At 42.3% G+C, this 25890-nt stretch overlaps 1 protein-coding gene across 1 annotated transcript; it reads left to right on the top strand.

Annotated features, from left to right (window-relative positions):
* Positions 1 to 5974: 5974 nt before the first annotated feature.
* On the top strand, positions 5975 to 17647 carry LOC8042308. Its single transcript, XM_029969589.4, has 5 exons — positions 5975 to 6085; positions 12767 to 12939; positions 14015 to 14073; positions 15003 to 15065; positions 17434 to 17647. The coding sequence occupies exons 1-5, from the start codon at positions 5978 to 5980 to the stop codon at positions 17562 to 17564; spliced, it is 534 nt and encodes a 177-aa protein (XP_029825449.2). The 5' UTR covers positions 5975 to 5977; the 3' UTR covers positions 17565 to 17647.
* Positions 17648 to 25890: the final 8243 nt, after the last annotated feature.

The raw sequence follows: 25890 nt of genomic DNA, 5'->3' as shown, positions 1-25890 counted from the left end.
ATCAAGGTCACGAAGCTATCATCATCATCATCATTTATTATTCCTTTAAGGCCCAGAGGGCATTATACGAGAAAGTGAACACTTAAAAAAAAACAAGTAACAAAACTATTTATCTACAAAAACACGCTGTAATCTAGTTATGGGTTAGAAAAAATAAGCTAATGGCTGCAGAAAATTTCTTAGTATCAGATAAGGAAACAAATTACGTCAGGCAGTGAGTTCCAGTCGTCAATAGCCAATGGTAAAGTATACATTTGGTGAGTGGCGGTTGACGATGAAATTGGACGGAGTTTACAAGAATGGTCGAGACGAGGGAAAATGCGGTAAGGAGGGGATAACAAACTTTGTCAGAGATGAGTGTCGTAATAAAAGATTCGATGAAGAAGAGAAAGACGAGACACCCTGCGGCGGTGAGAAAGAGTGTCAAGGTTAGCTGATTGGCGAAGTCCTGATATGCTTGCGTAAGGGAAATAGTCGGAATAAATAAAACGGAGGGCCCTGCTCTGAACGGATTCCAGGTTGTCAGTTAGGTATGCCTGCCACGGTGACCACATGGAAGAAGCGAATTCTAGTTTAGTTCTGACCAATGTAGTATAAGCTAGTTGTTTTACGGGGGATGTAGCTTGTCTGAGGTTACGGCGAAGAAATCCAAGAGGGCGGTTAGCATCGGCGATGACAGTTGTTATATGAGTGGTCCATGACAGGTCAGATGTCAGATGAATTCCTATATATATATACGATGAACAAGCAGTTACTGGGAGGCCAGAAAGGTGGTAAGAGGAGGATAGAACATGTGAACTGCGGGAAAAAGGTAGCGATTTACATTTATTATAGTTTAAAGCCATTTTGCCATTTATGACACCACTGAATTATAAGTTGGAGATCGTTTTGCAAGGTTAGCTGATAGTGGCGTGAATGAATGGGTCTATATATGACACAGTCATCGGCGAACAAACGTACTTCAGAAGTGTTGCTATGGTGGAGATTATTAATTTAAATTAAAAAAAAGAAGGGGGCCAGGAACGCTTCCCTGAAAGACGCCAGACGCTACTGTGCTTGTGGTAGATTTTATATTGTTAATAGAAGTGCACTGTGTGCGATTAGTAAGGAATTCAGAAATCCAATTGACTACTGAGGGGTGAAGATTAATATTTCTTAGTTTCGTTAAAAGACGTTGATGAGAGACCCTGTCAAACGCTTTGGAGAAGTCAATGAAGATGGCGTCAGTTTGAACATTGGGATCGAAATTTGAGTAAACGTCAGTTAGAAATGTTGTTAGCTGAGTTTCGCATGAGTAGGACTTGCGAAATCCGTGATGGTGCTTGAAAAGGAGGTTATGAGGGTCTAGAAAGTTTATTATGTTGGAATAGAGAATTTGCTCCAAGAGTTTGTATGAAACGCTGGTGAGCGAGATAAGACGATAGTTGCTGATTTGTTGGCGATCGCCTGTTTTATGAACGGGTATGACGCTAGCAACGTTCCAATCTGATGGTATTTCAGAGAGTTTAAGAGATTGAGAAAATATGTCGCAGAGGAAAGTGGAAGAAATGTGTTAAGTGTTTATTAATACCTTAGAGTTAATTTGGTCATCTCCGGAGCTGGAGGACACTTTTAGTTTAGCCTTAAGTACTCCAGTACGGTCAATTACGATAGGATCCATGAGAGGGTGAGTGGATTGGCACGAGTCGGGAATATTTAGTAAGTCCTCCTTAGGTAAAGATGGAGCAGAGGAAATTGTGAATAGCAAGAGTGCCGTGTTTATCAGAAAGCGGAAGTCCGTCGTCATCTACAAATTGCAAAGGAAGTGAAAGTGCCGGATTGATTATTTTCCAAAACTTCTTTGGTTTCTTTTTGGTTTCGTGGTTATTATGTTGGGGAGGTCGATAACTATAGAATTTGGTTTTGGCGTGATTTATTGTTGATTTATGAGCCCTAGCGCATTCGTAGTAGGCGTTCCAAGAAGCCGTAGTCTTGACAGCCTTAGTCCGCTTATAGAGTCTTTTTTTCCTATTGGATTGACTATTAATTGTTTTATTGTACCAAGGGTTAGTGTTATCAGATATAATACGGGTCAGTGGAATAAAGCGTTCGATTACGTAGATTTTTTTTATCTTTGAATAGAGTCCAGTTTTCATTAACCGTTCTTTCCCAGAAGTTAACTGAGAAAGTATGATAAAAATCTTCGAGGTTCGAGTTGATTGATGCGTAATCAGCTCTCGCGTAATTGCGAATAATTTTGCAGTAATGTAATCTACGAGGAGCAGAGAGAGAGAGAGTTAAATCGATGACGAGATGGTCACTAATGCCGAGTAAGTATGTGATGTTACTGAAGAGTGAGGGGTCTTGGCTTGAGCATAAGTCGAGTATACTGCTACAGTGATTAGTAATCCTAGTAGGCTGAGTGATAACATTTGAAAAGTTGAAATCTAAACAAAAGTTTATAAATTCTTTAGACAATGCGCAACTAGAAGAGAGGGCAGACCAGTCAATGTTAGAGTAATTGAAATCACCAAAGAGAGTAACAAAGGCGTTACGGTATTTAGTTGTGATTTTATAAAGGCACTTATATAGCTTGTTAACAAATTCTTTATCACTATCTGGCGGTTTATAGCACACAGCCACTATTAAGGGGGGTGTCGTAGCGACGTACACACATACAACTTCAAAGTCGGTAAAAATCGGTATAACCCGGGACGAAATTTGATTTTTTCTAGCTAAAAGCACACCTCCCCCCCCTCCTAGCGGATCTATCATACCTATACACACGAAAGTTTCGACACAAAGGAAAAAGTTCAGTATCGGATATATCGGGGCTTAGCCACGTCTCGCTAAGCACAAGGAAATCTGCGTTGCATGCCTCAACCAAGGAAATCACATCATCCCTTTTTGGTATCAAGCTTGTAATGTTAGTAAATAAAATGGAATGATAAGGTTTGTTACAGATATCACGGCGTTTTGCAGGTTGATTAGGTGACGAAAACCAAATGAACGCTGGCATTGCTATACACTTTTTTCTTTCACGGCACCAAGAGCGGCGTCATATACATAACACTTATTATCTAAAAACAGCTTATAAGTCGTGCCTTTAGGCTTGGCAAAATCAAGAAGGTGACTGCGCGCAAGTCGGACAAAAATGGGAAAATCTTCACTGATGGCTACACATGTCCCTTTGAGCTTAAATGCCGACGAAAGAGTGCCCTCTTTATCCTTAAATTATGAAAACTTCACAATTATAGGGCGACATTTCTGCGGATTGAACGCTCCTAAGTGGTGCGCTCTTTCAATTTTGCTTGATTCGATATTCAGGCCTAGGTTTCTGGAACACAGGCCGGTTACCAAGCCCTCGGACTGGGTCCACGTTTCCCTATCGGTGTCAGTGGCGCCAAAAAATAGAAGGTTGTTACGACGGGATCTGCCCTCCGCGTCGTCACAACAAGTTTTCAGCTGCGAAAGTTCGTTTAGAGCTGTAGTAAGCTGAGGTTCGGTAGGTGTGACGCTACCGATTTCCTTCTGCTTTAGTAAGTTGAGTTCAGTTGTTAGGTTGTTATGATGGTGAACCGTTGGAGAATAAAATGTAGTGCTCAGAAAACGTATAAATTATATAAAGTTTATTTTACCATCGCTATGGAAAATTAATTGGCACGTGGAATTTTCGCTGCTATTTTTTAAATGAACATTTTTTTGCCAGGTGCTCTGATGTTTTTGAAGTATTTCATTCCGAAATTGAAACTTCCGGCACGTGTTTTGATATGGCGGTAATCTACCAAATAAGCCAAAACATTAGCCATCTGGTGTCCTTGCTCTGTTTTCAGCAGGTACTGCGTATTACCGTACAAAATCCTACGTCATTCTTATTTGACATCACCAAAGGCTCTCATTGGTTGGTTTAGAACACAGCTTGGTATATAGAAAGAAGGCATGTTGAGCCGTATACACAGACATTCTTGGACACCTGCAGATTTACAAGTCGAGGTAAGAAGAGACGGGTAAGAAATTGCGCATTTACCGTTCATTTGTAGTCAAAGCTGAATATGTTTATTTTAAATACCCATCATACACACTCATTCTAAAAAAACAGATATGTATAGAACACTCAGGTTTTGCTGTGGAAACGCTTGGCTTGGAAATTTGGTTACTTAGAATGAACAAATATTTCAAAGTGATAATTTTTTTGTGATGAAAGTTATTATAGGTAACATTTGATATCCTCCTTTGTTCCATTTACTTTTAGTTATTTAAATACTTTCATAAAGATACAATCCTCTGAATATAGGTACTGAAACAGTTTCTTGTATACTCTCTAATTAGTAAAGAACTGAAACATGGTCTTTATTTGGGCTAGTTGGTTTTACTTTAAGGTTTAAAAGCGACGAAAATACATAAGAACCGAGAAGAGGGAAGACAAACAAGGCGCACTCTCAACAAGGCCTTGCGAGTGCGACTTGCGTTTATGTTCCCTCGTCTAGGTACCTGTGTATTTTCAGCGTTTTTAAACCTCTACAAGTAATTGCCAACCGATGAGACTAATAAAGTAATTTTAATACATTTATAAACAATGCAAAAAGGATATTTTCATATATATTGATATGCATCCTACCTTGGAGAGAACTGTGACGTTCGGAAAAAAATGTATTAGAATGTTAATGAATCCTCCTATATAATTCATTAAATATGTGAACCCGTGCTTAATAGAGGCCAATATTGATCCGAGCCAATGCACAGGAAATGTACACTTCATTACTGTGGCACAGATTGCATAAAAGTTCACAAACTCACTTCTTACGGAATGATTACAGCGAACGAGGACTCAAAGGAATCTAGCACCCACCAATGGTTTGGCATAAGGAAAAGGTGTAAAGATAATGATTTCTTTGCGAGTTTTTTTTGTTTTTTTTTTTTGCTTAAAGCTTCTAAAGACAAATTGGGTATCTATTCTTGTTATATAGGGATTTAGATAATTAACGCAATAATGATTTTCCTGATGATGTAGAGAGTGCTCACGCTGGAAAATTTGAGTAAACTCTCTGAACGCTGCAACCTCGGCACCTTCAGGGGACGATAATTAAATATGATGTATCATGATATACCCGTAGTATTTTATGCACCATAGTCGAAGGAAAGTAGTATTTCTGCAAACCTTTTTATTTTATTCGTCGCTTCACTGCCCTGCAACTAAGTCATACGCAGGCGGCATTGAGAAAGCTTTGTTTTATGCTTCATTATCTCGCTATCGTCTACCAGCAAAACGGCTGCATTAAGACGTAACATATGAAAATAGCAAGGTCTCCTCATTCTAAGTAGTTTGCGTATATATATGTAAAAAAATCGTTCAACCTACCTTGAACAGGTTTAATATGTACAAAAATGTGGCTGCATAATTAGGTGATCAACCTCAGCTGCAGATAAATTAGCCTCATTCTTTCATTACAACCAGTCAGGTGGAGTGTGGGCACTTATATCACAGCTCCAACGTACTGGCATAATATATAACGTTTAAAGGAAATGATTTATTAGAGCACCAGGTGACTTACGGTAGATACTGCAAAGCTCAGCAGTAGAAAACACTCTTGTCAACTGATTATAAAAAGCACCATGCTGCCGAGTTTTTTTTTTCTGCCTTACGTCTATACACGTTGAATCTTGAATTGGATTCATATTTTGTTTTATATAACAAGATCTAGTAGATCGTGACATTTCTGTCAAAGTTTTTCAAAACTTTGAGTTTTATTAGGTACTTGCACTCCGGTCCCAACTGTAGTTTCACGTTGTCGTGAAACTACAGTCGTTTGGCGAGTAGTTTATCAGACAAAATGTAGAATAAAATGTATTTATGCTTAGATTGAAAAGTTAGCCTCTAATGTGCGGGAAAACCTGTTTTGTCTTGCGTCTGAAAAAAAAAAAAAATCCTCGGACAAAGAGGATAAAAATGTAAAACGTAGAATGTAGAACCCATGAATTTTACAGGACTGCTTCAACCATGCAAGCAAAGACCTCACTAATGGTGCTGATGTTCGTCTCTTCGACGTGTATAATTCATCAAAGTGAATCAAAGACCCCAAGCAACCCGACAAAGCAATTTTACGATGTAGGTATTGCTTCTTTTATTTGTTTAGTAATGCCAAAATGTATGACAGAATCCACCGGTGTACTGAGGAGACTGACGCAATTATTATGACTGACATACATGGGAATAGTGAATTGCACCAAACGTGCACGCGAAATAATTAAAACAAGATTCGTATTTCAGAGAGGACTTTGAAGGCGTGACGAAAAGGACAACATAATAGCCAAAAGCGTCCGCACTCTGTTTGCGACCAAAGTAGAGTTTAATATGGTTACTAAAATAATTTTAATCAAAGAATCGGTTCTTGTTATAAATGTTTGGAACCTGCAGAAAAAATCTGTGAATCGTGCAAATCGCATTTTTTTTTCTTAGAAAAATAAGAGAAATGCTTAAGGCCACGGTCCCACTGAATGTGGCAGTTTAGGTACTTTTCGGCAGGCCATTACTCATCTCCTTTTAAATACTGTTTTTTGGGATTGATGTCATTTGAAAGGCAATGCAATCCTCTTTCATTTGATATTATTTATGTGTTGGTTTTTACTGTTCATGCGCATTTGTAGCGTTGTGAATATGATGGCGCGGACCCTCACTTGCTCCGCTAGTTCATGTTTTATGAACGATCCATTAAAGATAGCACGGTTCCAATATATCAGTTTTGTTAAGATGATGTCGGAGCAGAATCTAACGATCCACTTTTTTTATATTTGCACTACTTTGTTTTTTTCATCCCTCCAAATATTGCCCTAAAATTGACATTTTTCCGCACAAATATGTTTTTAATGACAAGAGCTAGGGCAATGAAATTAGCTACAGATGTAGTGCTTATAATTGGTAATATGCAGAAAAAAATTTAATGTTGTGTACATTTTTTTTTGTTTAGATATTTTATATCAAACGTAGCACTTTTTTGTGCTTCGTGTCATGGTAGTTCAAATGCCGCTGAAGAAATAATTAAACTATGGTAAAATCTTTTATAACATTTAGAGCTACAATGGTTGCCCAAGAGGTGGACGATGGCTTTTTTTCATTTTCAAAGTCATAACGCTCCAGGAGCCCTTCAAACTTACCTGTTTTTGACGCATATCTGTTTTGGACATCAAACAGATTTATTGGCATTTAATAACATTTATAGTTTGGAATAGATATACATTGCGATGTATTAAATTTTCACAATGATATTGCTTTGGTTTCTTAATAGGTGTAGAGGTTAGCTAAGTTTAAAAACAATTAAAAACTGTTTGGGTGTTTTGTTGCGCTACCTGGCGGATGGCAGACAAACTGCTGATTTCTAATGTTCAAAAAATTTCCGAGGGCGGCGTTGGCGTCTGTATCATCATCAATCTCCGTGTCTTTTTACCCTCACATTTAAAAAATATATTGGAAGATTTGCTATCGATAACTGAATGGTTTAAGTACTGGGTCAGGCTAATAAATCTAAGACCAATATTTACACAAGCGTAGCGTGATATAATGTGTTCATTATTCGATATGATTGAAATCAATAAACAATGAAGACGAAGAGGAAAAGAATACACCCGAGTTCACTTTATGCCTAGAGTCACTAAATGAGCTTTGTTTTGGGCGCCGCCATTTTGGGTCTTGCTCAGAGCAAACGCAACTGCCGATCATCGTGATCTAAAAGTACGACTTCCTCAGCATTAGATGCGGTGCTAGGAAGCTGATGCAATATTGCAATGCTCTGTCGCGGGTTGTTTAAACATTTGTGAGGGAGGGAAAAGCGTTTCCTGTGATTTTAGATAAAGCTTCATATAACTGGCAACCATGATTTTAAGCCACAATATGGCCAAGTGTCGTTACTCTGAACCGTAGCTAATTTACTGGCACAAGCGGGAACAATGAAGAGGCAGGTGTCAAAAGGTAGTGGCTTGTGGAATCCACGGGGCTTACGATATGGCCCCTCCAGGTATTACTGGGTGGAGCACTTCATGTGCCCTTTGCTTAGGGTGGAGCACGACATCTGGCCATTTTGTCCCCCTCTTTTATTTTTATTTTTTGTTGAGAAGCGCGTGAAAGAGCGTGTCCCTGCACGCGCTCGTGGCGCTGATTGTGCTATGGCGACATTTTGTTTTCGTCGATTTCTTTGTATTTTCCCCTTGAGCGCGTGCTGTCGGCATCGGGTACTACAGAGGGTGGCATCACCCTAAACAGAAGGACATTGAGGCACCCTAGGTATTACAAGCCTCTTGAACAAGAGCATGAGTAGTGTTATTAAATAAGCTACGCTTCAGAGTAGCCACGCTTGGCCTTAGTATGGCTTAAAATTATGGTTGCCAGTTATTTGAAGCTTTACCTGAAATCACAAGAAACGCTTTTCCGTCCCCCACTTTAAACAGTTTGCGACAAAGCAAAGCAACATTACATGAGCTTCCTAACACCGAATCTAATGCTGACGATGTCTCACTTTTGAATCATGACGATCGGCAGTTGCGCCTGCTCTGCACAAGCACCAAAATGGCGGCGTTCACAACACTGTCGGGGAAGAGAGTGCCGATACTCTAAGCGCAGCTCATTTATTGGCTCTAGTTGCCGCGAAACTCCTTTTCCCTGACTGAAACTGAAAGTAAATATGAATAATACACAATTATTATAGCTTATTTAGTAATAACCAAATACACATAATAAGAGGAGGAAGCGGGCGGGTAGGAGAAACGCGGGTTTTATACGCGACCATTCTAACCGTCTCAAAAGAGAGAACGCACGAGCTTGCGCTGGTTTAGAAAAAAAGGTATCCAAAGAAAAGAGGCGGCACACTGTGTTCTTTGTTATTATGCGTCTAATTGCAAATTGTTGTGTGTATGTTTATTCAGCCGGAAGTTAGTCTGCCTTAGTGGGCGTCTGGTGTCTCAGCTGTAGATGAGCAATTTAGCCAGTGCGGTACAACCGAAAACCTGGGGTCTTTAACGTGCGCCACGCAGTAGTGATGCACGACCGCACGCCGGTACGATGCTCTTCCAGATCGAAACGGGCAGGGGCGGGGTGGGTTCTGCAGCGCGAGCTTTCGCTCCCAGTGCTCCGAGCTGGTGTGCGCTAGATCATGCACTCGGCAACCAACCCCCCTTGTGCGTCTAATTTATATACAGGTATAAGTATTTGAAGATCGACGATGGACGTCGATCGTCTCGAGGTAATGTAACGTAATAACATTATATAAATTATAAACTGGTTGAAGGACTGAACGACTTAATTTTTCAATTCTTGGATTGTAATGTGGCGGTAGCCTATTGTACTTACTGTTGATGAAGAGCAATATGAGGTGACGAGGTAATGATTAAATGATGAGGCTCTATAAGGACGACGACATTAATGGGTGTTGAACCACAACGTACAGTGCCAGACTTGTTTCAAGTATCGTGTACCCAAAGACTTTCTTCACCCGCAACAGTATATGGTAGAATCAATGAGGATGTTGCTTTACAACTGTACGTGGAACAGGAAAACTGCACTGTGCAGAAGTGCGGCTTATTCGTTAATATGAGGGACGGATTTCTAGCAGCATTCCCTGATTGACTACTTGGAACAAATGGCCTCGTTGACGTAAAGTGTCCCCGTTCCGAAAGATTCTTGAAGCGTACTTAAACCACAAAGGAGTATGAGGCGAAAAATAAGAAAAAGGAGCATGGTGTGAAAGGTCCAGATCACCACCGTAGCCTCTACTATCAAATACAAGGGCAGTTACACAATACACAAAGAAAGGTTTGTGATTTAGTTATATTTACACCTAAGGGCATTGATATCCAACCTATTCAGAGAGATGACACCTCCTGGTCAACCAACATAGAGCCTTTTCTACTCAAGTTTTACATGGAAGGCCAGACTTCCGCTGAAATTCCTCACGTAGGCGAGTTGTCCGACCGAATAAACTGCCATTACTCCCGATGTGGGTATCTCTCGATCTTTGTTCGTAAGCGATAGTATCATGAGATCGAGGGGTGTGGCTATTCTTCCGCCGAATATTGCTTCGGCGGTTTTTTTTCCGTGTAAGATGAGACCGACGCGTGCTGCCGGAACAAGAACCTGGCGATTCTTCACTGAACTGCTTCTTCCGTAAGCTTCAAAAGGGATTTTTTCGTTTCGCACACCATCTGTTCTGCTTGCCCGTTAGTTGCAGGATGGTATGGTGCACTAATGTGATGCCTGATGCTGTTTTTCTTTTCTTCAAAAACTTGTTTATTTTATTTGAAGCAAGATTTGGCGCGTTATCAGAAAAAAGTATTTTCGGTAGGGCAAAAGTAGGTAAAAGAGACCGTAGAAGGTCAATGACGTGTTTGGACGTCGTGGCAGACATCGTGTAAACTTCCGGCCACTTAGAGTACGCATCGTACATGACTCCGCAGATGTGGATACGTTTCGCCACACACCGACTGAATAGTGGATCGTTTTCAGTTACTGTTCGAGTCTTTCCACAAAGTTAGCCCAGGTGCCAGGACTTTTGTCGAAAGCGGTAAGTGTTCGAAACGTCGACAACGTCGGTAGCCACGTGTTGTGCTTGAAACTGGACACTTACCAATCGCTGAGAAGAAACTTCCTTGTTCGTCTGCCATGAGTCGTCCGATATCCGGTCATCACCACAACACCATCTCCCGACAAAACTGGTCCTCATTGTCCGCATGTCCATGGTTAGCAATCACGTCAACTTATAAATTCCCGAACGCTCATAACTTGCCGTCGCTAAACGCCGTTCATTCATAGCGTCTTCATTGCAAATAAACGTCTTCCTATTTCTTCTGATGGTTTCCCTAAGCTGTACTTACAACATAATGTGTGTCGGTACTTCGAAAAATATTGCAACGGCGTTTGTTTTCCGGGAACTATAATGTAACAACCTTTACAACATCTTCTGGACCCCGTGAAACACAATATTTCGTGATGTTATTTTAGTCCTCATTAAAATGGTGAGGTAAGTACCGTAAATCGCGAAGCAGTTTACTCGACGTCCGCTTCCACAGGTTGAGTCTACTGAGCGTGCATTCCTGCAGAGGAAATTTTCATTAATAGAATATTGACACGTCAATCAACATTTGATTCCTTCTTGGTAACATTTATTGCGAAAGCACGTTACAACCGCCGACCGCATCTCCCTATATCAGACAACAATTTATACCCAGCCTGACATTCTCGCATACATCCGTTTGCTGGGCCACGCTACTTGAGCTAGCTGAGCACAGCTGGCAGCGGCGCGAGCAAGGCCACGAGGGGAACGTGATGGTGCTCGAGCCATCCCACTGTGAACCAATGTTTCGGCCACCCCACGGGTGCGTGTCGCCATCTATTGGTTGAACTAACGCCTTGTTCAAGATGGCTGCCGTGGGACCGCAGCCTTAAGCTATGAAGTTTAAACGAAACTGCTTTTTACATAGTTCATTATTCAGCACGTTTCAACAGAAGTTTCAACAGATCTTACACTTAATTAAAACTAACTCAATACCAGAGGTAACTCATACTCACTGCAGTCGAAGGATACTCGAGGTATTAGTTTCAAGCCACTTTTTATAGAAGCAGTTGCGTCTGAAATAATATCTACTTCAGTTATTCCAACTTTCTGCTAGGTATGAGCGCATTTATTTAATTAGAACATATTTTGACGATGCGCGCTTGATTACGCGGGTGCTGAATCATTCATGTTTCAAGAGGTATGTGAAGGCATTTTTTAAATAAGAAACGTAGCTGCGTGCAGAATGAGTGGAATGGGATAAGCGTGCCTTGCGTGATCTTGTCGCACCTCTGGCTCCCATCCAAAAGGTCGTGGGTTCGAATCCCGCCCAAAATTCTTGAAGCATTTTCTTGACGACATATGAATAACTTTATAAAGTAAAATAATTTGAGCCATGAAGCGACCTTTAATTCGCGTTACATGTCACTTTTAAACACTGTCATTCCTGCGTAACGTCACGCTTCACGTGAGCCTTTATGGGTTGTTTGAAATTCCCGTGCGACGTCATGTGACATCATGACCCTATCGACCAATCAGGAGTTTCGTGTCACGTAACTGACGCTGACTGTTCTGCGACACGAGCTCGCTATCGCGTTAAAAGCGTTGAATTGCATCTTGAATACTGAAATAATATGTTGTCTACCTATTTTCGTACATCCAAGACCTCGTTTACATAAGATGCCTACAGAAACACAACATTTATTTTATAACAAAGTGATATGGGGGTTATATAGTCGTCTTTAAATTAAACTAAAAAAATCATATGTTTTTGCAACTTCTTTTAATTTGTGAGCAAGTAGAAAATCCAATAGAATGAATATTTTGAAACCCTGCCAAAAGCAACTAATGATTTGGGTTGCAAGTTTCACTTTGGAAGTCGTATGACTACCATGATACAATGGAGTTTTTGTGACGTGTGAAGTGAAGAAATGTTCTGCTTATAGAAGCTGAGTGAACTGTGTGCCTATGTCTTCGGCGATGACAAAGATGGCATATTAGCAGAGATTCACTGAGCAGTGAATACCTGATAGATATGCCCCGATAATTAGCGTTTTGTTAAATGTTTAAAGGAAGAATTGAAGTACCGCTGGCCCAAAAGGCACGAATTTATTTTCTCGATAAATATTTTCAAACAGTTGTTTACCTACCCAACAAAATTCTGAAGCACAAACTCTGTCATATGTAAGGAGCAACCGCTAAGTCTGGAGCACGGGAGCCTATTTTTAAATGATATATTGTTGCATTTCAAGGATATGGAATCAAGGCCAATTCTCACATATCAGTGCTACCAAAGTGGCAACAGCATTGATTCACCGGGTTCCGTCAACTACACCATTCTCTGGGACGGGACCGATCCAAGCACTACAGACGCAGTTGGCACCACGTGGACCGCGGTAAATGGAACGCCTAACTCCTACACTCGGTACGTATTTCGGACTTGTCATTAGAGAAGGCAAGGAAAGAATAACAAAACAATATCGATCAACACATTCAGCAGGTGACTGGTGTTGCTTCCTACGGCTTAATCAGTACCCCTAATAGCATCTCTCTCGATATATTTTTATTAAAGTTAAAACCACAAGAATAAAATGTTGAAACGTGCGTCACACTGGAACGTGAATTCTTGTTTTTGGAAGAAAAGCTTTAATAATAAATTGGCTCAGATCACTGTAACAATACACTGCGCTATTAAAAAATACTTGTATTGCACAGCCAAATCACACGCTGAGCTCGAACTAAACAACGTCAGAATAAGTTTCAAAACAAAAATGCAGCTTTGTTAAAATTCATAACTATGGCTAGCCACGTACACTCCCCAAAATGACGACAACATTATCTGTGGTGGTAAAGCAAGTGTGGAACGTGTGTTTACCACTGCGAAGTTTGAAATATATTAATATTAATACCATAATTATTAAGTGTTTTGTAGCCTAGAATATCTAAACACGGACAAAATGTTCACGGGCATTTGGACGCAAGAAAAGTGAGACATTAGGAAGTTTTTGTAAATAGTTTAGCGCTGTGGTACGTAACTTACTCTACAACTTCCTAGAAGATCCGGATTTCTTTAGAAGGCGAAAGTAATAACGACGTCGTCAATGCTGAGAGTTTAGCTACGGGGGGGGGGGGGGGGGGGGGGCTGTTTACGAAAACCTGTTCTTGCTGTACTATCCATGAATCAGAAAATCCCTATATAAAATTTTATCAATGCATTCTTATTTAGACCAAATGCAAAACAACAAAGTTTGGTCTCAATTAAATTTTGTACACTCCTTTTAGATTTGGTGCGGCGTTAATAGGTTTAAATAGCTTTTCAAACTGCTTGATAGATGTATTCACCTGGCGTTCTAATGTTTCTCTAAATGGATTTCAGTATATCCAATGAGTATATTTGTTCGAATAAGAAACGTAGAACAATTTGCCTTCAAGTGCTGATTTGTTGCTTGAACATAAAACATTGCCATACGTTGACTAAAGAATAAATTACATTTTTCTAGGGGCAACCTTACGACCCATTATGACGCAGCAAGCGGTGTCGGAAAACTTGAAACTTCAAGTGAGTAAAATCACTAGAGAATATCTTGAAAGTGAACCTTTCGTTGGACGTCTATACGCGGTTAGGAACAATTAAAATAGAAAAGGAAGACTGTGACCATCTAAGATTTGAAAACCCAACGTTTCAAAGCCAGTTTGGCCCCTTGACCATGGGTTACAATATATTGCGGACACAATGCGCAGGAATGACCTAATCCGGTTACGCTTTAGGGTCTTTAAAAACCGCCAAGCTCGCACTACCGAAGTACGTATTTACATTAGACATCTATGGTCTAAAGCTCTCTAAAATGAGCTGGTTAAAGTGTTTGTATTTTCAACGAGCCACACTCGTCTTTTTACGTATCCCTTCACTAGGTGAGTATGCCTTTTTCTAAGAGAAGGTATGTGTGGTGATAAGCTTCGCATTCCTCTTGAGTGCCAACTTGCTTGGGCTGTGGTGAGCACCGACTGGCACTTGCGGAGCGACAGCTCACTCCCTGAATATATTGCTTTCGGCTGAGTTCATCACCATCTCTGCCTGGCCTGTCAGCCTACCAAAAACACCTTTACATAATTTTTTATAAGGTGAACGGGATTTTCACAATAACATGGCAAGCTCATCGAGGCATGCGTAACAAAATTTGCAATATTTACCGAATTTCAGACAGGTACTATGAATCCAATGTTTGAACTGACTGAAATTTGATTTTGAGGTGACATTTGTGAACGGAGACAAATATATCTACGAGGATGTTCTAACCGTAAAAGGGCAAAAAAAAACAACAACAACAACAACAACAACTGAACACAGATTTGTAGATCGATGAATAAAACAAACTAAGTGCAAATTCGGATGACATCCACACTAAATGTAGAGCAAGAAAAAGGTTTAAAGAAAGGATGAGCTGCTAATATTTGACAAATTTAATGCCCCTAATTGCTTAATTTCAGCTGTTCAGGAAGACGTGATTGTTCTTAAACCATTCAACGGCGAGGCGCTGTATTTGAAGATTGGTAAGTGTGATACTAGTTAACATGTGATATGTATGTATAAAAACGGAAAAAAAGGGTAAACAAAATTATATTTTTGTTAGGGCGGGAGATCTGACTGTTCTCCATGCAGTGCGAATATCAGGAGCGATATTACAAGGAACGACGAGTGGTGGTAGCACTAATAGCCCCCCAAAAAGAAAAAAAAATTGGTATAAAAGCGTGACCCGCTGCTCACAGGAAGTCATAATTGTAACTTAAATCTCCAGTTACATTTTTTTTCCAGAATCACAAAGTAATTTTTCGCCTGAGATTTGAATTAAGCTTTCTCAAGAAAATACTAATTTCATTATGAGGTGCCAGATGAAAATGCGTCTGAGGATTAATATGTCGGGAATTGTAACGCGATTGTGCTGGAAGCATAATAGTATTTCTAATTATTGCGTCATGCTGCAAATAGGTACGCCATTTTTTACTTTTTCTACACAGTCTGTGATATTACCTCAAAATTGGCTTCGCATATCAATGGGCATGGCTGAGCTACTAACCAAAATAGTATGAAGGAATGTATATATAATTTTTGCGCAGCTATTTTTTTTTTTTATTCTCACCGTTTTTTTTTTTAACAAAAGATGTTTACAAGCGATGCCACTGACAGGCAAAGTTTCAATGTTTGGATAGCATAACCCGGTCCACATGGACTTTAACTGCATAAAACGAATACCTATTGAAGGTCACAAAATCCCTCATTAGCAGAAACAGAACAATACGCGACATACTCAATTTAGTTTCAAGACTACTGGCTGAATCTGCACGTTTGTCTATAGGCAGCGTTCCGTCATTAGAAAGAATTCATAGAATCCGCCTCTAACACGCGCTTGTTGCCTTCCACGAGACTATAGCTGCGCGTGCGACGAAGTTTTATAATAGCAGAAAGTTTCCGCTGGAGCAGAGATTCTACTTAATTATTAACCTGCCGCCGACTATAGGCTTCAGCTGCTTCAAGTGCGGTCATTAAATTTTCATTTTGAAAGCACTGATTTATAGCAGACAGAAAATAATAATGATTATTATGATAATAACAATTAATACTTTTTATTCCTGCCACAAAATGACCGAACTATTCATATGAGGCAGGTCGTTACTATACGACGTGCACAACACACAGACAGAAAACGCGATAAAATTATGATGAGTAAATCAAAGATTCAAGTATACGTTTAAGATATACAAAATGTGTAAAATCAGATAAACACAAATTTTGTCAAATGGCACTGAGAGACGTTCGCATGCGGGTGGTTGGGCACGTTTTCTCCTGAAAACAAGATTAAAACAAAAATTAGTGCCTGCTGCAAATTTGAGGCACGTTAAATCTAGGAGTTCTTTTAATTTAGTCTTCAATAATATTAAGTAGTACCGTGAGTGATTTTGAGGGTAAATCCCACTTTCTCAGTATAAAAATCAACATTTCCAGTCCCATGAACCGCATCCAACATGTTTATAACACGTTCAGTACAACTAGCATCGACATTTTCGACTGAAGTGTTCAACACTTTAGGCGGTCAAAAGCTAATATTTAACTGTTACCTAGTTTCTTTTCCCCCATCATAGATATTAGCTGTTGCACGTGCCGCAGATTTCTGGTGTTTGCTCCTTTTGACTCTTTGCGTCATTAAGCTACTCGCCATTCGCTAGCACGGAAAATAAACAAATGAGTGAAATGAATGAATGAACGAATTAAGCAGTGTTAAACTCTTTCGCGCAACTGTAAGAACGTATAAGGTTTGTAAGCTTAGATTCTCAAGTATAAAATACTTTTACTACTAATAATAACAATACTACTAGTGCTACTACTACTAATAATAATCTATATTTTCACGTGCTCAAAAACAACCAGCAGGTCGTTTCTTTGTTGCACAGAGTCAAATCAAAGTGATAAAAAAGCATAACAATAAAATAGTTTCGCTCAAAAAATCGGTCGTATACAATTCAAATTAAGTTATTTTGTACCTTTTCAATTTTCAAACCATCAGTTGCTTTCAGAGAAGTCTACACAACGCTCGCAAACTCAAGGCGAGAACGAATCAGGCTGCAAAATAAACGAATAAATGGATGCCAAAATTCCTGGGTCAGAGGAGATATCATGCTCAGCACTCTTGCAATTAAACTATAACAGCTTAATACATATTAAGAAGTGAACAATATCCGAAATATTAACTGGGAGCCCTAGAAGTTTTTCTGATATTCAGGGCTGTCCCACTTTAACTGAAGAAAAATCAGAAGCATAGTGATCTTGTTGGATAAATAGAAATGTTTAACTCTAGGTGTTGCTTTGTAATCAGTGTAAAGACATAAAAAATCAAACTAACTTGCATATTTTTTTGCGTTTCAGTTATCACCAGCAAGAACAATCTTGAGGTATACAAGCTATATGATGTGGACTTCAAATGCAAGAATGCGAAGAAACTTTTAAAAACTGTTTGTCCACGCCCCTGCACATGGAAGCTGACTCGAGAGATCTAACTAATAAAGCTCCAGAGAGGTCAAAACACTTGGATTTTAAATACATTTGTGCGGTGCTTTGACTTCTTATATTAATCAAGATGACTATGAAAAGTTCGCCTAAATGACATACAAATATGTTTTGCATGTGAAGCTTCTTTTGTCAACTTTCACCTGACAATCTGATTTTTATTATATATATTATTCTACTTGATAAATAAATTGTGTTTTTATTAACAACTCAAAGTATCCACCTTTTCATTCCGTATTTATGACTGATTAAGGAATTTGACTGTTCTTGAACGCCTTCATTTTAAATATTGCGTGACACTAGAAAAACTCAATGCTGGCAGTTTTCCGAGGTCGCGCAAACTAATAGAATAATTATAATATTACTACTGCTACTACTACTACTATTACTTATAATAATAATAATAATAATAATAATAATAATAATAATGTTTATTGCGTGTTCAAGAACAGCCAGCAGCCTTTTTGTTGAAACACGAGGAAAACACTGAGACAAAGAATAAACGAGAGAGCGAAATTAAGGCGAAAAGAGGCACAAAAAGCGGCTCGAAGAGAAAATAAGACAAAATAAGCGAAGACAAACATTAATACAAATAAAAACACATCCAATCAGTCAACAGACGCACATGTTCACCGATTTGCTCCAGGAAAAAAAACATAGGTAAAAAATTAAAGGAAGAGCACCATTAATTGCGTTACAATAGCCTTAATTACGCGCCCTAATGAAGACCGGAAATGCTGTCGTTGAATATGTTTAGTTTTTCGGCAAAGTCACTGTATTTGGGTGACAAAGACCAGCATATTTAACCCAGGGGGTAAAATGCGCACCAGACACAGTGCTTTAGTGGGGCAGACGCAACGAAATAGAGGAGAAAATATCAGGAGAATCAATCTCGGCGTGTAAACATTTGAAGAGAAATAAAATATCAGCGAAAAGCCTGTGGTGATACAAACATTCGATGTTGTAGTATACATGCACAGGAATGACTGTATGGCTCGCTTCGCAAGTAGCGGTTGTTGGGGAATGGACAGGGGACGACGAGGAAGTGGGCAACGGGGTCAGGCGCGGGACATGGGCCATGTTGTCATTCTGATAAACCGTTACCATCACGTCGATCGGGTCGTAGTTTCTTCAGATCCCATACATCTGGTGCCGAAACCCGGGATCTAGGAGACGCCCGACAAAACGAGTGACAGCTGCCCATCTGACAGACACGGAACCCGGACAACAACTCGCCTTCAGAGAATGGACCGACTGCGGAGGAAACGAGCCGTCATCCGGTCAGCGGTGACGAGAGCCACCAACGAGTTGCAAGCTCGATTGGATTCGTCGGACGCAACCGCTGGTGAGCTCACAGAAAACTTGAATATCCTCGAACTGAAGGAAGCAGCATTGAAGGCAGTTGACGGCGAGATTGAAGATGGGGTTGATATCGATCACCTTGAAGAAAAGATGGAAAGCGAGGCTTATCAGGTGTCGATCTACCGTTCACGGACAAGAGCCACGCTCAAGCTGGATGCCCTGCGCACGCCTAACATCGTATCGAACGCTGTGGAAAGACTACAGGATCGGGACCACGGTCATTTAAGGTCAAGAACGATAGCAATCAAACTTCCAAGATTAGAGATCCGAAAGTTCGAAGGAGATCTCCATAACTGGAAACCTTTCTGGGATCAATTTGAAGGGGCTATACAAAACAACCCCGACCTTGCTTCAATTGATAAATTTAGATATTTGACGAGCTATCTATTCGGAAAGGCGGAAGACAGCATACGGGGATTGTCTATTACGGGGAACAACTATAACATAGCTGTGAATCTCTTGAAGAACAGGTTCGGCCAGACCCCGGCGATAATTGACGACCACATGACGCGACTCTTGAATTTAAAAAAAATGTTACCACGTCGAGCGACGTCACGGCTCTGAGACGGCTGTATGATGATATCACGATAAATGTCCGCAGCCTGGAAGCACTTGGCGTAAAGGCGGAAGAGTACAGTGTGCTGCTACATGCTGCCATGAAGAAGAGACTTCCTGACGATCTTGTCCTCCGCTACTGCCAGCAAAGAGCCACCGATATCGCGGATAGCACCGGTAGCCTGCAAACGTTTTTGAATTTTCTGAAGTCCGAGGTAGAGAGCCGAGAGCGCGTCCTTGAAATAAAGCCCAATGAACCCAATCTATCAAAGGCCCAAAAGGAGGACTCATCAAACCAGGTATGCAAAGCAAACATCACTCCATCGGCAGCAGTTTTAGTTGCAAGGACGGACGCTCAAAACGCCGAATGCTTTTTTTGCGGTGCACGTGACCACTCGTACGACCAATGCAACGTGCGTTCCATCAGTGAGAAAAAAGAAATACTGAAGAGAGACGGCCGATGTTTCACGTGCTGCAAAAGATATCACCAGGCACGATATTGTCGCAATGCCAGATTTCTCCGCTGCGCCAGCTGCCAAGGGAGACACATGACTTGTCTCTGCGATCCTGACCTCAAACCCACCAAAGACAGTCCTCATTCGTCGTCAGAGCCAGGCACTTCGGAAGTGTCAGTAACGAGGGCGGTGTCTAACAGCGTCGAAACAGGCCTTCTGCAAACTGCCACAATTTGGGCAGGAGGGGGACTAAGCGCCGCCTATTCCGGTGCTTACTGAATGGAGGGAGCCAGCGGACGTTTGTGAGGACCAGGCTAGTCAACCAGCTGTCTTGTAAGGTTCTAGGAAAAGAGGATTCGAGCATTACACTCTTCGGCAATACTTCCGTTGGTAATGCGAGTAAACTCAGGAAGGTAGAGGTATGGCTCCAAAGCCAATACGATCGGAGACGTGTACGAATCGAGGCTCTGGAAGTTCCTGCCATCTGCCGCTCTTCCGCGTTCCCTGTAAGTCTCTGCAGGACAGCTCAAACGTGCACGCTGCAATTCGCCGATCTTTCACGCTCGGGGCTCAAGAGAGACATTGACAGTGATATACTCATCGGAGCGGATAATTACTGGAAAGCTGTCACTGGGTCCATCAAGAGACTTGACGGAGATTTAACAGCAGTAGAAACAATATTTGGTTGGACACTTTAAGGTCCAGTACGACCATTTCCGGAAGTGGGCTGGGACCAAGCAACTGTTATGCAGGTAATGACTCGACATCAAAGCAACCAGCCTTCTCAGCAGCTACGGGAGAAAAATACCCACCGGTTCCTGAGGAGGATGTGCCAGAGCCCAAGCAGTCAAGCATCAAGGGTGAACTGGTGCCCGAGAAAGGAGTTCGGAAAGACGGTGATTTGGAATACGACGAACCGGAGGCTCTAAAATGGGCGCCTACAGCACTGACACGTTGCAATAGACCCAGAAATAGCAGGAAATCTGGTTTCAAACATGACCGGGAAGCAGCTGGCGCTCAGCTAGTACCGGAGCCTGTCGGTTGCCAGCGCGAGCTGAGTACCAGTGACTTTAAGGAGGACAGTGGAATCCCTGACTTGAACGTCATGAGCAATGATAGGGAGGGGGATAAAGAGACTCCCACTGGTGCTGTTGAAGCACGGGGGAACATTCTGAAACCGACCAGCCTCATAAGCGTTTTCCCTGAGGTTCAGGAGGGCAAAGGGGTCAGCGTCGACTGCAAGAAATTTCGTAAACGGGACCGACCCGGACGGATTATGAGATCACCTTCGAAGACGTTTGCATCAAAGAAAGAACAGCTGAATGGCTCAGCAAATCGAAAGATGGTGACGCAGTTGGTTAAGTTCTTCGTGGCCTCATAGAAGAGAGTGTGCAAAAGCCAAGTGGACTACTTCGTTACAAAATCTCTACCGAAACCCTTAGACATCTCGTGCGAACGCTCTGCGAGAGCAACGGTTACCGCTACCAGGACTTTGTGAGTGACGAAGCGGGGCTCAATTTAAGTGCTCTTTTTGAACAGCCTTTGATGAAAATATCAGGTAATGCAATGGAAAAGCGTCGCCGTGGTAGCTCGGACCACGGGTCGTCATCTGATCACGGGCTCGAAGTTCCACCCACGATAACCAGAAAGTGGCAGAAATGTTCTACTCCCGTTCCCGAGCAGCGAATGCTCACACGGAGCCAGCGGCGAAGAACGTGTAATGTGAAATATTTCAGATTGGAGTTGCAATTTGCAAACACGGTTGGCTCATCTAACTTAATCGGCATTCAAGTGAGAGATGTTGCGTTTCTCAGGAACAACCATCACCCAAGAACACTTTGATATCTGGCCGTCGTCGACAAGAACTTTCCAGATGGGAAAGTGCGTGCCTGAACTATTCGGCTCGGAAGTCGCGTGAAGAGAAGAAAATCCGTTCAACTTCTTTACCGTCTAGAAATTCCGACGAAACCGTCGGTTTGACTTTGTTGGGTGGGAGGATGTTGGGGAATGGACACGGGACGACGAGGAACTGGCAACGGGGTCACGCGCGGGACATGCGCCATGTTGTCATCCTGATAAACCGTTACCATCACGTCGATCGGGTCGTAGTTTCTTCAGATCCCATACAGCGGTAGTTAAGAATGTAGGCGAATTTCCTTTGAATGCGATCAAATAAAGCTTCATTTAATTTCGCATCCAGTTCCAGACCACAAATTTAAAGGGTTAATGCAAAAAAAAAAACAGTATTTTTAAACCGCCTAATTAGAACAAGCATGTCACAAAACAATTTTTCCGCGAAAAAGAAAACATTTTACAGCAATATTTACTTCGCGAGACTGATTTTAGTTTGCGGCTATTTCGTTCCTTTTAAATCGCGTGCCACAAAGTTGCTATTATACATCCCGGAGCGGCTGTTATACGTCACGGAGTGACGTGCGATGGCAACTCTTCTCATTGGCTAAGATGATGATTGACAACTTAGATCTTGATTTTTAAACCTTTGTGATGTATTGTAATTTCCTTTTGAGCAGCATATTTTGACGTTTAAAGAATAAGCCATGTAATGAGAGTTAATATTATACTTTACAAAATGTTTGCAAGACGGACACTTCCGTTTGGATGAATACCATAAAAAGCAAAAGCATGGACACCGCTGTCTCTGCTCCCGCCTGTCTAGCCTACCTCGACTAGTCGTTTCGCCCGAGTAAGCAGTGTTTCCTCTAGACCCAGGTGCTTGAGTAAGACTTCCTGAAATGAAGTAGTGTGTTTAGCAGCTGTAGCACGTGTTAGTAATAGGAAGCGACGCAGGGATTTCGCTTTCATAGCGCGGTTTGTTACCTTCATTTTTTTTTCCTTCTTTAGCGCATTTTCGTTGCTTTCTCAGCGTGCCTCTTTTTTTTTTTTTTTTTTTTTCTGCACGCGCGTGCAAATACCGACTTTTTGGAGATGTCAGGTCCTGTAAAGCGGTGCCATTGCTCTGTAAACTTCTCCCAGATTAGTGATCACGATAGCGAGTCTTCCAGCAGCCATGTCGCCCCGAAAGATGACAAGCTGAATGTTATTTGGTAGGAGGCAATCGGGCGTTCGCGAAGCGACAAACGTGTCCAGGTATGTTCCCGTCCTTTTGCTCCGGAGATCTTTGAGATTAGCACCGGGTGCACCAACGTTTGCGACTGAGACATGCGGCGGTCCCGACGCTTTTCCTACCGTGCGCGCCGAACGCTCGGCAGGCTCAGGCGGTGCGCCATCTTCGTTTCCGGCAGCCGTCTTCAGCGGCGTATCTTGGTATGGCCGGAGACCCAGTTGCTCGAATGGCCAAGAAGCTGACGCTTCAATTCAGGGTCCATTTTGAGCGCAGTCCGCACAGAACCAACGTTACTATAGACGGTGACTCTAGTAACGTTGGTTCTGTCGAAGTGGAAGTCCTCCCACCTTTTTCCACTTTAGTAGAGTGAACGCTGGAGAAGAGACGACCTCCTATCCACCGTTCGCTCCGCTGAAGTGGAAAGGGGTGGCAGGAGCTTCCACTTCGTTCTTTACCTGTCGCCGACTATAGTTGCAAAGAACACAGAATATACAAAAGGCTGTGGTGCACACAAGACGCACATTGGGTCGAGACGCTGCGTATGTCGTTCAACCGTTCAACTCCGCAGCCAAGTCAATAAAGGAGAAAATCCAAGAGCGGGGGGCAGGGCGTACCTCTTCTCCGCACGGGTTAAAAGAGCGGGAGTTTCAAATTTGGAGAGGTTGTCACTCCGACTAAATTACGTCCTGTAACGTAATAATTAAACAGAAAAAAATTTCGCGGAAGATTTGTTTTGTGACATGCTTGTCCCAATTAGGATGTTTAAAAACACTTCTTTTTTTGCAGTTATCCTTTAAAGATTGTGATAGATACAAAAGGCTGCAAGAAATCACTCGTTATACGACTGATCACTCCTAGCGTTTTCGTAACAGTAACAAATTGTCTGTCTACACGAGAGCGATACTTTAGATTTGAGTCGAATTAGACACCCAGATCTTGAATTGTTTCACTACGCGCAATTCTCTCGTACTCATTTTCGTAGGGGAACACAATTTGTTAATTCTGTCTATCTGTAAATCTCCCTGCAGCTCGTAGCAGTCCTCCTCTGACTGGATTTCTCGAAATATCTTCATGTCATGCGCAAACTGTAAGACGGATGAGTAGGATAGGCATGACTGCACATCATTGACAAACAGTGCAAACAATAGGGGTCCCAGAACCGAGCCCTGGGGACAGCAGAAGAGGTGTGATATGAAGAAGAGTACACACACTCCATTCTTGCTATTCTGGCGGCCTCTTAGGTAGCAAGAAGACCAAGCAAGCATTGATCCTCTCATCCCCATTCGCTGTAATTTGTTCAAGAAAAGGCTAAGGGCTACTAAATCGAATGCCTTGCTCAGGTCAAAATAAATTACACCAAGCTGACTACGATTACTCAGAATGGGCACAGCGATATTCGTGAAACACGTTAATTTGGTTACTGTAAACCGACCCGGCATCAAGTCGAGCTGAGGTGCGACAGTGATGTTTCTAAAAACGTAAGACAAATATAGTGCACCTTAGCTTCAAGAACATTCGAAACACACAAAAGTAACGACACAGGTCGGTAGTTCAAGGCCTCCGACTTTTTCCCAGATTTATAAACAGGTACGACGTTAGATGTTCTTCATAACTCTGGAAACACACCAGACTTTACTAACATATTAAATGCAGTTGCCAGGGTAGGTGCGAGCAGCTCCGCGTAGGCCCTAACAATTGGACCAGGAATATTTTCCGGACCCACCGAGATTGTATTACTGAGCTTCTATGTTGCAACCAGGACATCTGACACCGTATATCGACCCAATAAACAATGATTAATAATAATAATATGGTAATAATATTAATAATAACCTTTACTTTGGGTGACCAAAAACAACCACATCGGTCTTCTCCTTGGTGCACCAACACAAGCAATAAGAGCAGCAAACAAAACAAACAAAATCCTAAACACTGCGGTCGATTTGCCTTGCTGAATACCCGACCCGGAGGAATAACACGGAGCCAACGGTTTCAACAACAAGAAAATACATTTAATGCGACATGGTGGAGACGATTGACATTGCTACCAGCGGCGCCTGAGTCCAGGCAGCGACTCCTTGTGCGCCGCCTCTGATCTGCCTTATCAAGGCGGCGCACGCAACGTGCGCGTAGCCGACTTAATTCCGCCACCACGCGGGAAAAGTTCGCCACCTGTGCCCCGCAGTCGGGCAACTGGGCTGGGAAGCCGCCAAGGTGCCCACACTTCCCTCGGACAGCAGTGTCAAAAAGCCCTGGACGCTGCTTTCGGTGATGGCGGGCTGCTCGCACTCGTAGCAGCAGTCCTGCGACAGTTGCCTGCTTAGGCCACCCGCACCGAAGTAACCGTCGGACCGCCTCCAGTGATCGGGTAAATAACCACTATGGGAGAGCCTCCACCGGGCTTGCGACCGGCTGTTGTGGGAAGGGCTTGTGCCGTTGCGACGGGGGTCAATGCAGCATGGCTGCGGGATGGCGAGCGCACCATGCCAGCTTTCACCAGCACTTTCAGGAGGAGACTGATGAAGATAGTTCGCTTGGCTAGTGATCTCCGTTGAGCCCCAGCTTGCAATAGGGCACGGCCAACGACCTCCCACCTGTCGTGGCGCCCCCGCCCGAGACCGTCACGGCCCCGCTGTGACCGGCGGGGACCTCTCGACGAGAGTTAGGCGAAAATCCGCTTATCCCACACGGGAGATCGCCATGCATGCCCAATTGTCCTGGTTGACGTGGTCGGGAAGGCCTCGGGGCCCCGCCATGCGCATGCCAGTTCGAGCGCGTACTTGGCTGGTGGCGGCGGCACGTAGTTTCGCTCGGCATGAAGAGATTCCTCAATGAGGCGGGCGCCCCGGGCTAGCTCTT

The sequence above is a fragment of the Ixodes scapularis genome, unplaced genomic scaffold (assembly GCF_016920785.2).
Source record: "Ixodes scapularis isolate PalLabHiFi unplaced genomic scaffold, ASM1692078v2 PGA_scaffold0__279_contigs__length_252992795, whole genome shotgun sequence".
NCBI classification, from domain to species: Eukaryota; Metazoa; Arthropoda; class Arachnida; order Ixodida; family Ixodidae; genus Ixodes; species Ixodes scapularis.
This window is presented reverse-complemented; position numbering and strand designations above follow the sequence as displayed.